At 42.5% G+C, this 13,918-nt stretch overlaps 1 protein-coding gene across 2 annotated transcripts in view; it reads right to left on the reverse strand.

The window, feature by feature from the left end:
- Positions 1-1,512: 1,512 nt before the first annotated feature.
- LOC122982326 (protein bicaudal D homolog 2-like) overlaps positions 1,513-13,918 on the reverse strand; it is a 45,425-nt gene continuing 33,019 nt past the window's right edge. The window contains exons 8-11 of one of the 2 annotated variants that reach the window (XM_044351514.1): positions 13,320-13,868; positions 12,588-12,739; positions 7,233-7,464; positions 1,513-3,829 (exon numbers count right to left, since the gene is read on the reverse strand). In XM_044351514.1, coding sequence (XP_044207449.1) covers positions 3,827-3,829; positions 7,233-7,464; positions 12,588-12,739; positions 13,320-13,868 — 936 coding nt within the window. In that variant the 3' untranslated portion in view covers positions 1,513-3,826. Of the gene's footprint in view, positions 7,465-12,587; positions 12,740-13,319; positions 13,869-13,918 lie in introns of both variants that reach the window. The other variant, XM_044351513.1, reaches the window with a different exon arrangement.

Consider the following 13,918-nt stretch of genomic DNA (forward strand, 5'->3'; position numbering starts at 1 on the left):
TATTCATATTCAGGATGACACACTCACCCTTTTATGTTATGGAACTGCATCAGAGTAGTGTGTAGTTTTCAGCAAGTAAGTTCACTTTTATTTGAGTAACATTTAAATGAGCGATTCCCAACCAGGAGTATGTGTACAAAAGGGAAGAACTTCTCCAGGAGATATGTGAAAAGTTTGCTGAGCAGCTCAGCTAATTGAAATTATGATTTGGTAAAAAAAATAATAAAAAAAAATCCTCACATCTGTATAGGACGAAAAAAAAACACACACAAACTGGTGTGAGTCTGATCTTTGGTCTATTTATTGTCACAAAGCCCTATAAACTACCAGCTACAATAAGTTGCCTGCACAGAAGACACCAACAACCAACCCAAGTCAGTTGTGACATCTTGACACCATGTGCTGTGATTGAGAACATGTGAAAACAAGTTAACAAGCAAGCCGAGAATTCAAAATAGCTTGCTGAAAGTGAAGGATAAAAGGGTGAAACATTCAGCTTCTGCCACTCAAAGAGAAATAATACAGATTTCACCAAACCCACTGAAAAAAAGTGAAACCAAGCCTAACAGAAACTTCAAGGGATCCCTATGTTCATTAAAAAATGAAACAATATCAACTTTTATACAATCAATACTGTCGAATAACATCTAGTTTAAGATCCATTCAAAAGGACACATCAGGAGCATACCAACTGGTGTCTTTGAAGGGGTTCTTGATATTATACAATAGGCCAAAAAAAAGTTAAAAAAGGTTGAGAACCACAGATTTAAATCATGTAACAATATCTGTACTTAAGTGTGCTATTCTAATATTTCCATCTTTGTTACAAAAGGCCAAACCTTTTGCTTTTCATTGATATTTTCATGAAGAGTGATCCACAAATTCTTTTTTTTTATATTTCCATCCAATGATACTCATAAATGTTAAAATAATTTATTTGATCTCATGTGTATCGTTATGAATCACTTTGGGGTGTGAGCAAACAGCAACCAAAATTTATGTGTTTTCATCTGACTTCAAGTAACTTCAAGTTCTGAAAGAGCCCAACAGCATTTCTCCATTTTAAATCACTGCAAAGAAAAATGCAGTATTAATTGGGCAGAGTGCTGGGCCTCTAGAGCCTGGACAGGAAGCGCTGGGTGTAGCAAAAGGTCAAAAGAAACTGGCTCCGATCAGCGTGTGGGCGTATCTCCAGAAGGAAAGGAAAAGAAATGGGAAATGGAGAAAGGCAAGGAGGGAGAAGGAGGTTTGAGCATAACAGCAGAGAAAAGACAGAGAAAGAGAAGGGAAAGGTTTGAGGGGGGGGGGGGAGTAGGTGGTGGAAGTGTTTTTGTGCATTGTGTGAAATGTGATCATGTCCTGGAGCCGCTCAGACAGCTGGGAAGTTCCCCTGCCCCTGGCTTCCAGCTGGGAACACTCTGAAGAGACACCAGGGCTGACCACATACTTCCCTGGTTAACCCTTCACCTGCTGATGCTGCGGAGAAGCTATAAATAACAACACTCAAACAGCTTGGAACTTAAGTCACATTTATTGATTTTAGCCAGTATGACTACCTTTACACAGATAGACCACCTCTCTACTGGAAAACAAACAAAACACTTTCATAGGATTAGTTCAGCAGTAATACATCAGACTAAACTCTTGTCTTTTAATTCCCCCCCCACCATTTTTTTAAACACCCTGACAAAAGTTTACATGTTTGTTTTCAATTCTGTGTAAAGGTCCCATGACCGAGAAACATGCATATGACATTTAGCTGTAATCAATATGCCACTAATCATAATGCACATTATTGATAAGAATACAGTACTGCATGACCATTCAAATAAATACCAACATACAGGTGAAGTCGTTATTTCATATAAAGATATCAAACTCTCATTATGGATCAATACTGAAACACAATATGACAATATAAAGTTTGCACAGCTAATTTTATTATCACAATGCTATCGCTTCCAGCAAACAGAAAACTTTCTCTTTTTTTAAATGTAAAACGGTATCTGAATTGCACTTTTTTTTTTTAGCTTCTTGTCCGTATTGGTAACTTTAACGCCTCAACAAACAAGCATTGGCTATAATGGCACTATTCAAGCTTGTTGATGCTAGTTTAGTTTTCTGTTTCCTGAAAACATAATGCTCAAAGATGATGTAAAAAAAAGATTTAAGAATAAAAATTAAAAAAAAAAAAGAAAAGAAAAACAACAAACAAAACTCAAATTGGACAAAAAGAAAGATCAAATGCGCTCTCTGCACATTTTGTTTTTTTCAACAATACTATTGATATCACATTACCTTCACCAAACAAAGCTAGAGATACGTAGATGTTTCCAATAGTACACTGATCTACCCCAACACATTACAGATGCTTGGAGCATTTTGTTCAATAACAGGAGGCCAAAGGGATTTCTTTTGGTTCCCAAAGTTTGATAAAAAAAAAAAAACCTTTTCTTTAATACCCCTGAATTTATTGAGCGGATCACTGACCTGCAGAATTCAATACAATTTTTGTTTTATTGAGCTAATTTCAAAACTATCGTCTCACTCAGAAAGGGGAAAATTCCCTTTGCATTTATTGCTGCTCACAGTCATTTTGAACCCAAAGTCCTCACCTATATAAAAAAAAAAAAATGAAAACATAAAATACTAGTCTAACATTCTCCCTTGAAACAATGAAAGGCACTACTGGTCAGAAACAAAGAATTAAACAAACCAAAAACAAAACCCCGGCACTCACACGGAGAGCCATGGCCCAAACGACACCTTTTCTCAGCGACGGTTTGTCTTCTTTCAGAGTCTTGATTCTTTTTCAAACCTAAACGGTGTACCAAGATTTGGCACGATAAACGAAGAGAGAATGAAACAATTCCAATTTGGAATTTAATTGTTGCATTTGCAGAGAATTCTGAAAGTCAGTGATCCCGTTTCAGTGGAACGCCCTCGGTAAGAAGCTAGGAAAAGCATATATCATATCACTCAATTTTTCCCAAAACACAACTTACCTATTTGAGTCAGAGCGTTGTCAAGTTTCATTGTGTTATTTTGAACTATTCCTAGGAATAATAAATACATGAAAAAACCCCAGAATTTGATCACCCTGGATTTTCGTATAGAACATGGCAGTAGAACAAACATATAAGAAAACCAACAGCATAAAATATGATGTAACAAAACAATTTAAGAATGATTATTTGATGGATAAAATCTTGAGGATTAAGTCAAAATAGTAGGTCTGTGGTTTGTGGAGCCTTTACTTGAGTAAATAGTTGCAGACAATTCAGTAGGATGTATAATCCTATAGTTTTATAACCTATACTGAATAACTCACAAACCATAGTACTACCACGCTTTCCTAGAGGTTAATAATAGTTTGTTATAATCCTATATAATGAAAGTGCACAGATTAAAAACAATAAACTAAAACAAAAAAAAAAAAAAGGATGAAACCAGACAAAACAGCTTGTTGATTTACATTGAGAAACAACCCCATGTCCCCCCACTTCTCATTGGAGGGTTAGATAAGCCAATCACAAACTCTGGTCAGTTTCAATCAGTTCATTGGACTTGTGAGAAATTGGCTTCTAAGTAGCAGCACGCAAAAATGAGACCAAGTGTATTTCCAATAGACATCACATCAAGGAATAAGAAGGAAGTAGAACAGCCGACTGGAAATCAGTGTTTTCATTTAGCATTTTTTGTTTTTTTTTTTTGTCTTCAGGTCCAAATGGACTATAGTGAGCACTAGCTCTTTTTCGGTGAACTCAATCAGCAGTGAGAATGGACCTTGTGTTGGTACTTCGTCATCCGCGCAGAACTACTGTAATTACTGCAAAATGGAGAAACAGACAAACAAATGATCAGCAATAGCATTATTTGTCAATTTAGAGCGACTATTAACATGGTCAGCAGCTGGAGTCCACACAGACAGAGCAGACGGCGGCCGTAGTTAGTCAAAGCGACAGAAGCCGATGTTAGGAGCCCAGAGGCAGCCGATGTTATGTAAGAGCGTTCCGTTCCTGTCATATCGACATTGTCGATATGCTCCTGAAGAGCTGATGTGAAAGCACATTCACCACCAATTAACTTGCGGGTGCAGTTAGGAAGCCAATGACTCACAAGTACCGTGACCTTTCATTCATAGGACAGAGTTGAAGCCATATCCCACCACCCAGGTCAGAGGAGATGGGTCTTTTCTCATATGCCATGCAAGTTAATGAAAAATGGGTTATGTTTTTGACATGCAGGCTTACAACAAATCAGAATCTGGATGCATCATGTGTAGTAAAACTTAAAGGTGAGGTGGGAGGAGCCTGCAGGCAGAGGTAGGAGGAGCTTTTTAGGTGGCATGCTGTTATGACACCATATAAGCCAGACATTGATTTCAAAGTAGATGGAGCAAAGCTGGGATTTGTCCGTCCAGGGAGAAGTTTTTCTAATCACAATCACATCCTGGGGTCTATCTACTGCTCAGTGGCTCCACTGAGTCTATACAAGGGGAAGGGTTAGGGGCTCAACTAATTTGAATCAATGTCCGCTGGTCGATTGAAACAACCAATCTTGTGTTTTTTGTTTTTTGTTTTTTCCTCCAAAAATTACCAGGGGTTTCTCCCGCAGGAAACCCCGAGACTCATTTCTCTGCTGGACATCTGAGTCAGTTCTCAGCTGGACATCTGGCTTTCTTCACCAGCATGTCTAGCTTTCTTATCTCCTCTCTCAGGAGCTGGTTTACAACATGAGTAGTTCTCCCTTCTCTACTCCCCAAACCTTTTCTCCGTCAGCGCTAACTGATAGAAACAGAATATATCGCACTTGTAAGTGAAATCTCAAACGTAAGAGTGATTGACCTCTACGGAGGTTGCTTTTTTTTTTCTTCTTCTTCTTTTTCCCTAATGTGTACGATAACTTTGTCTCCATGCTGTGTGCTGTGGCTTATGGATGCACACTCAAGCAGGGTTGACCGCTGACGTTGTTCCTTTTTCTGGAGGAACAAATAAGCTCCCTCTCTTCATATTTGAGAGGAATCAATACTGTAAGTCGGATCCTGCAAGATTTTAACCTGAACATGATCATATTAAGAATATAGAATTTCATATATAGCTTAGTAGTAGTAGAAAACGCATAATTTGTTAAATCTTGCAGGAATCCCTCACATCAACCCTGCTTTTAGCATCATAAAGCTAATGTGTCTATGATCCACAAGCGGTACATGGATTATTAAACACAAGCCCCACTTATATTTTTTCCTATTTGCGTAATGCTAGCTTGCAAGTGGTTAAAGCTATTTTGGATACTAAAACAGTACGTTGCTTTGTCCTCACACACCAAACACAAATAAAAAGAAGTGAACGACCCTCCATTTGCAAAGTTCAAAAAACATAATACACACATGAGGGCCCTTCACTTTAAAACGCTGAGATATACACACAGGCGAGTATCGAGAACACAACGTACGTGAGGACTTTACCTGACAAAAATATTCAGAGGGCAATTTTCCCCACAAGTCCTCATTCTAGTTAAAGGGTGAGTGGTGATGCTGGGGGAGCAAGCTGCTGACAATCTAAAAGAGAGAAGGTCGTTGTGGCGACCGAGCGACAAGAAACAGATTAGAGACATGAGGAAAAGGGTTTTTCAGCCACATAACCACACAGAAATGATTGGAGATCTCCGAGCGATCTTCCAAAAATAGAGAGGGGAGACAGAAGATTGGGGGAGAGAAGGAAGAGAACAGCGTTAGCTCAAGTTGAGACACAAGGACAGGGCTTTACATCAACAGATAGATAAATATATCATGGGTTTGGGTTGCCAGGCACTTTTTGCCAAGTGGTTGATTGGTTTTGTTTGTAGATCTATTATCCAGATGCGGGTGTCTTTTTTTTTTTTTTAAATTGTGCTCTTCTGGGATTTGCTCCATATTTAAAAAATCATCTTTGATCAAAACTATATTGTATCTCTGTTCACAGTAATCATTATTATATCCATTTTAACAGAAGCAGGAACCTGAGGCACCTATGCTGAAGTGCACTTAATTTGGGTGTGGAGATTGATTTTTCAAACTTCCTTTCTCTCTTATAACATGGCTCTGAAAGAATCCATTGTGACATAATGAGTCACACTGAATAGCCCTCCTGTATTTCACCTGACACCAAAAAACTCTTTTACAATGTAGAGCCCTGTAGTACATGAGTCCGTCTTGTACCACACACCTGACAACAGAAAAACAGTTAAAAAGCTCATAAGCGTTTCAGCTGCAAAGCCATGCGATTCTACAGACCCTACTGTATTGGTGTGCTAGCATCACAGCTTTAAAATGATCCTGAAATAAACACCTTGTGGTCACAGGTGCTCCTTTTCTGCCCAAACAATTCCATCATGAAACCATCAGCCAACCCAATTATGAGTTTTTGAATTTCTGTGTAGAATCATTCTTTGCTCCCCTAGCAAAAAAGCAGAGGGAGATTGCATATTTAGTTCCATTTTTCTTCTTGTAAACATTTAAGTGCGACCTGATTAGACAGTGGGCTGCTGGACACAGGTCAGTCCTGGAGGGGGGGGGGGTACCAGGACGGAGAGGCAGAGGAGAGAAGGGGGCTTTTTTTTTTTTTCCAAAGGAGCACCAATGCCAACAGACGAGCCGAGGAGCAGAGGATGTTGTGTTTAGTCATAAGACTGTCAGATCAACATCCTCTTTACAAGTCCCCACCCCCACAATGTGTTACTGTTACCAGGCAATACACTCAGGGGGCCAGAACAAACGAGCACAAAAGCTGCCACCTTTTACATCATACGTACAGCACCATGACAGCGGAAAGAATAGACACTCCATAATATCCACAAAACCCCCAATATAACCGGGGCCCTATAATCCACATGCCATATATGTCTACTACAGTCCAAACGTCTAGTGCACACTGTACATACATCTGCATTCCCCTAAGCGTTTACACTAGCACACACGAGCAGCCGGTTAGTCACACAGCAGTCCCTAGAGGAGCGCAGGCTGGCCAGGGAGCTAAGCGAGCGAGTGGGGCTCTTAACACTAAGGCGGGGAGGGTTTGGCCCGTAGGCCCCCTCCCCTCTGTACACAGCAGTCCCTTGCAGACTTCTCCTCAGTCGCAGTAGATCTTGTACTTCTCGCTGCAGAAGACCCCGGGGCCTCCCAGAATGCCATTGGGCATAGCATTGATGTGCTCTGGTCGGCCAGAGCCAGAGCAGGTGAGACTCTGACTTACGTGGGGGTTGTTGGTGGTGCTGCTGGCGGCCTTGCTGCGGGTCTTGGCCCGGCCGCCAGTACCTCCTCGGCGTGTCTGCTCGTGGTCGAACTCCAGGTCCTCTAGGCGCTGTGTTAGGGCCAGCTTCTGCTGGATAGCCATACGCAGCAGGGAGTTAAGGGTCTTCTTCTCATCCTCTGCTGCAGCCAGCTGCCTCTGCATCTCATCCAGCTGAGTGACATATTCATCACAACTATACGGGAGACAGAGAGAGAGAACAATGTAGAGTCAGGTATGCTTTTGAACATTATAAATTGGAGCTGAAGAAAATCAACAAGATTTTTTAACACTATCAGTAAGATCTTATGTCAGACCACCAGGGGGCACTGGCAGTCCATATAATACCAAAGAAGCCTTTGACTGAATGGGAAAAAACATTTGACTTTTTGTTATATTTGCATTACAGACCAAACTGCATAAAACACTTGCATATATATGCTGCATGTTTGAGATGCTGACACCAACAATCATAAAGACTAAAACCACTGAAAGTGAAGCACTTTCATCATGACATTTCCCCTGGTTACACAGTAGTGTTTACCACCACCAGGTGGAGCCATTGAGCCATATAGTGCAGACCTGATAAGAGAGAGCTCTTGAATTATTAACTTATGATTTCATCATCCATTTCTGTCCTCTCCACCACACTTCACAAATTGACATGTTTTCTACAGTCATGTGAACAGATATTGAACAGCAACAAACTCTCTGCGCACAGCGGTCATCAGTTGATAATAGATGTCTTAACTAAGTATTGCAACATAGAAAACTTGTCAGCTTTCCATCCCACAGAAATGAGAAAATCCACATCTCACGACCAGCTTCAACACATGATTCACTTTCTAACTGTGACATTTCTCAACAATTCTTCATATATTTTCAAAAATTATATGCAAATGCATGGTTTTGGGTTTATATGGCTGCTGCTGCTGCAGGGTACGATTGAGATTCATGAACAGGTGAGACATACAGTATGAGCGAAGCTTATAGCTCCTTCGAATTTTATGAGTGGATGTGTGTTGGAAGTTAAGAATAGATCACATACACAAAGGATGAAAGCATTAGCCTAAGGGGTCAATGAGAAGATCCTTTTTGCGTCACCTGAGGAACACGCTGAGAAGGGGGATTGGAGAGAGGAGAAATATGAAAATGGGGAAGAGAAGAATGTAGCCGATCACACCTAATCTTCACTTTTCCAGTAGAAGTGAGACAGTATCACTTCTATCCATCCCCTTCATCTCCCATCTGTGTGCAAAATAGCACAATATATGACAGCTGCCTACCAACCGCTCAATATCGCTTCGGTGCTGCACTGCGGCATTCTCACCTGTCTGCCTGTGCCCTTGCAAGTGTGTGTGTGTGTGTGTGTGTGTGTGTGTGTGTGTGTGTGTGTCTATGGCTGGACAGGTATTAAAACTGGGTCATCTGAAGGGATTGAGGTGGGGGATTCATATCTTCACCCTCCATCTGCTGTCTCTGCACTCACCTTTCATGCTTTTCTCTTCTTCCGACCCTTCCTTTGCCCCCCTCCCTCCTTTCATCGCCTTCCTCCCTCATTCATCTCTCTTTCAATCATGTCCTCTTTCCTAGCCCTTATTTTGCCTCCCAAGCCTTTTTTCCCTCCATTGCATCCTTGCTGCCGTCTCCATCTGTCTGCCTGCATCAGTCACTTTCTCTATCCCCATCTTACTCATCCCTACTTTCTGTGTTGCTGACAAAGCAATCTGAGTGGAATTCTTCTGTAATGACTGACACACCTCTGTGGAGGGAGGGGTTGGCTACAGTAGTCTGTATCGCCTTATCCTCCAATGATGCTATGCTAAAACCTTTCAGACTTAATTTAACTGGTAGGTAGCCTCACCCTGCACCCTCTTCTCTGCCTGGTATTAAGATGCTTTTTTAAAAAAATTGGGAACGCCTCGACCTGTTGTGACAGTACACAAACTCTTTTAGCCCATGAAAATCCATAAGAATGCAGAAATCTATTTTATGTCATTATGTTATTCAACCATTGTATTCCAATGTCTGTAAGCTATAACTGTCATTTTCCCAGAAGGCATGAGAGATGTTTGGTCAGTGGTCAGTGGCTGCTTGAACTGTTGCACTGTAAAACAAACAATCCCCAACTTAGATATAATTTTATCACTGAGTCATTGACTTGTTTTCAACCAAAATAAACTTGTTCCAAATATTTTGTACATTCTATAATATTACAAATTCCTTCCTTGTTTTAAGAAAAACAAGTCTTGAAGGCAGAATCTCGGACCAAAGATATCAATATACACAGATGTTTTTGCTGTGTGTGGCGCTGCACATGGTTGTGCTCCATGTGAACTTTGGCCTTGCCAGACCACCATACAAACATAAACCATGCCCTCCCCTCTTGTGTATGCAGTTTGATTCCCAGTGGGCCACACACCCAGACAATAGGGATCAGTGCTGCTTCATTAAACCCAGTATGAGATGGGGGGATGACCCGGGAAAGGGGGGGTGGTTCAGTCACTCTTGCATGGGGGGTGAGAGAGGGCGTGCGTTTTTTCCCGGGAAAAAAACAGAGGAGTCTATTCTAGGGACTGGAGGGATACAATAGGAGCCCTTTTGGCCTGCTGATGGGGTGTGGTGGGCACAATGGCTGAGGGGGGGGGGGGGGCCGGGAGGCGGCGGCGGCTGGCCTTTTGAGGATAAACAGTCACAATATTCACAACTTTGACAAGCAGGCACTTTCTCTGCATCTTGCTGTGGTCATTTACAGTCACCACAGGCCACATAAGGATATCTCAAGTGCGGAAACATTCATGTAGACATGCTTCAGGATCAATAATGGCTCCACAGCAGCAAACAAACACACACACCACCTCCTCAGCTGTCGTGTTGTCTGGAGCCTGATTGGTCATGGTCTGATAGATATCATAGCAAGTGCAGGGAGGAGGAGGAGGAGGAGGAGGTAAGAATGAATGATGGAGAGAGAATACAACTAACAACAGAACAGCAGGATGATTGAGGGTGTATGTTTGAGGAGAAAATGTGACTTGGGCTAATGGTATGACTGTTAATCAGTAGGGTCTGGTGGGTGCTGAGAGCATGTCGAGGCATGTCTTAGGAATGTTAGAGGCAGGACCTTACTGTTAACATGACACCAGAGACTGCAGCTGGAGAGGCACACACACACACACACACACACACACACACACAATCACACACAGAAACAGACTCTTGAAAAACACTCAGCCCTGTGTCTCTCATGAAATTCTCACACTTTGAAAATCTCAAGTAACTCTAATTTATATGAGAGGCACAGACTGCATGAGATCACACAAAGGCTCACACACAAAAAACATACACATTCTTTAAGCTCCACTCACATCTTTCTAACCCTTTTGTCAAAGACCACACATGTGTATCGTTTTCAACATCTCAAAAATCTACCTTTACGGACTTTGAGTGGTGATTACCATGGGAAAAAAACCCAAAAAACAGAGACTGTCAAATTAGGCTCCTGTAGTGGGCTTTAACTGAAAGCCTGCCCCCTTCCTCCCTTTCTTTTCCAGATGACTAGGGAACCGGGTGTTTTGGCTGTGAGGAAGGATGGAAGGGGGGACTGGGGGATACAAAGGGAGGGAGTGTGGGAAACCTCAGTCGGGCGAGTCCCTCAGCCTCTCAAAGAGTCCCCTGACCCAACTTCGTGCCGTATAGGACAGAATTTACATACCAATACGTGAATCCCATAAACAGAAAGTAATTCATGCATAGGCACCAGAATACTGACAGACTACTGGGATTGGAACCTCAAGAACATCATCATCAGGGGGAGGGGCTTTGCGCACGAGGAGAAAAACACATGCGTTGATGCTGAGAGTATACAGCAAGCTGTAAGGTGTTTGCAATATCTTAAGCTTCTCCAGCAAAAGAGGCTTAGGGAAACAGACACTTGACAATGGCTCCGCTTTTTCACAATAAATATATGATCTCACATCTTCCCTGCACTGTTGTAACAAGTAGTGCAAGTCATGGGCCCCTGGGGAGCAAAAAAAAAATGTCCTTAATAGGAGCAAGATCTGGTTCTCTATCAGCCTTGGTTGCTTTTGGTCCAAATAGTTTAGCATTACACCAACGTCCTCTGGCCATCTGGCTCTGCAGTGCACCAAACAGCGACTCTCTTATTTGCAGACAGGAGTTTTCCTCCTGTTACTAATTGATTAGACACTGCAGGTATATGGAGTTACTTCAGCAAGCGCACTTCACTTCAAGGATAGGTATTGAATTACTGTATGGGTAAGATGAGGGGTGCTGAGTTGCCCACACATTCCCTGCAGCCTCTGTAACCTTCGTTCTATAATACTCTCTCCCCACCCTCCTCCTCCTCCTCCTCCTCTTTCCCCTTTGCACAGCTTGAGCTTTGCTGCGGATTGTGGAGGAGTCTTAAATGCAGAAGGAAAGACTGTCTCAGCATCTCAGCACAGCCATCTGGGTCAGAGCTGATATTTACAGGACAAGTGGGCATCAACGTCTTAAAAAATAGAGAAGAAAACAACTAAAAATTGGAGTTTTCTGAGGAATCACTAAAATCTCATCTAAAAAAGTGCACTATCACTCATCTTCTTACCCTTTTCAAACAAATATATGCATGCACACACATATATATATATATATACAAACAAGAAGTGTGTGAGCACTTAGTCTACTACTGTATGTGTGGAGGGGTGAATGTGTAATCCAAAGCAAGCTGAGGTGGGATTATGCAGAGAAACCTTTGACCGGCTTCTCTTTGGAATCAGAAAAGATTAGCAAGTGTGTCGGCCCATCTGATCCATACACACACACACACACACACACTGTCACTGGTCGAAAACACTACTTAAGTGACATATTTAAATGATACCCAGATTATATACCTTCTGTTCTCCATAGTCAGCATCAATGATAGTAGTACCCCTACCTCGCTATGAATCTCAGAAAAACAAACGACATCCTCCTTAAGCCAACAGACAACATGGTAAATATGGATTATATTACAATGATCGTCTTATCTTTAGCTTACCTGATATTATTGTGGAGGGTCTTTGTATGTCGCATGTGCAGTAGTTTTAAGAATAACACAAAGTCTGCTGTGTTACTGCTGTGTCTTTATCTACAGTAGCACAGCATACCTGCATGTTCAGGATACATGCTAAACCATGTGGGCAAACAAAGATTTCTCATTTTGTGAGGTTAGAATGGTATATCAGATAAATGCTTGTGTGTTTGTCTTGTAAGGCAGGATGAAGGAAACTTATTTTTCAGGGATGTCCACTGAGCAGACGGTGTTATGTTCCTTACCGTGTGGCAAACATAGCTCTGAGTGAGGAAAAGGTGGCGGCATCTTCCTTCAGGGCTTTCAGCTCATTCCTCAGTTTCATCATGGTCTCGGTCACCATGGCCTTCTCGTTCTCATACTTGCTCTTCAGATTGGCCAAAGCAACTTCAGCTGTCTGTGGGTGGACAAGAAGAACAAAAGGGTCAGAGCAGCTGGAAGGCGTCGGGGGGTGTATTTCCTGTCGCAAGAAGTCTACCTCTGCTAATAAGGACCATATGACCTATTTTTTCAGTCACGTGTAAGTCATTAAGGTAGCCCAGTTGCCTATAGAAAACCTTTTTAGCTTCTATTGTTTGTTGCTGGTTTAAAAACCATAGGTGTGTGGTTTATGAGGGGCTTTCATGTCTGTCTGCTAATGTTCACTGAGGAACCACACACATACTTTAAAGGGCTACCAGAGCAACTGCATACACACTGTGGGTTATGGTTCTCTGTGCTCTGCAGGGCTGTTCTCCTGTCCTAACCACACAGACACTCTGGGCAGCTGACACCATAAGGCTGCTGTCTCCACCATAGCGTTAGTTATAGATCTTGTCTGCAATGCATTTGCTCCAACAGCTGAATAGACTTGAAATAGCTGACACCCTAATCTTCTGCTTCTGTCTTTCAAGTAAAACTGACAAATGTTTGGGGCTGATATCAAGTCAATTAAATGGATATTCTGACTGTATAAAAGACAAAATAGATCTACGGACCTGCTTGTTGGCCTTGAGGACCGTCCTCAGAGTTGCAATCTGTTCCCTCTTGGTGCTGAGGAGGGATTTTAGTTTGAGGATCTCTTCCATGCAGGCTTCCTTGTCTTTGTCGGCCACAGTGCCGAGCTCCAGAGAGGCCACCCTCTGGCGCGACAGCTCTGTGGTGCGGTCCACAGCCAGCTGCAGGTGCTTGATCTGGTCTCGGATGATGGCCACCAGATTGTAGATGTTCATGGGCTCGCGGCGGTGGTCAGACACAGGAGAAGGCAGGGAGGAGACTGGTGATGGGGCTCCGTCGCTTAGGTCGGTCTTACCAGGCTCAGGGAAGAGGCCCTTGCTGAGCAAGATGGGGGAGCGGCGGCCGCGGCCCTCTGGGCTGCTGCGACCACCCTTACCCTCCTTGTAGAAGTCGAGCATGACACGGTTGGGCGTCTCGTTGTTGCACATGCAGACGTGGTTGTAGAGGGTGGCCAGTTCTTCACTGAAGGTGACAAGCTCATCCTGCGCCACACTCAGACTACCCTGAGACTCGCCAGCCACGTCGCTCAACTGAGGACATAGAGAGAAATACATTAACTAACCATGTTTTGTATTGTCAA

Source organism: Thunnus albacares, chromosome 5, assembly GCF_914725855.1.
Source record: "Thunnus albacares chromosome 5, fThuAlb1.1, whole genome shotgun sequence".
Taxonomy (NCBI): Eukaryota; Metazoa; Chordata; class Actinopteri; order Scombriformes; family Scombridae; genus Thunnus; species Thunnus albacares.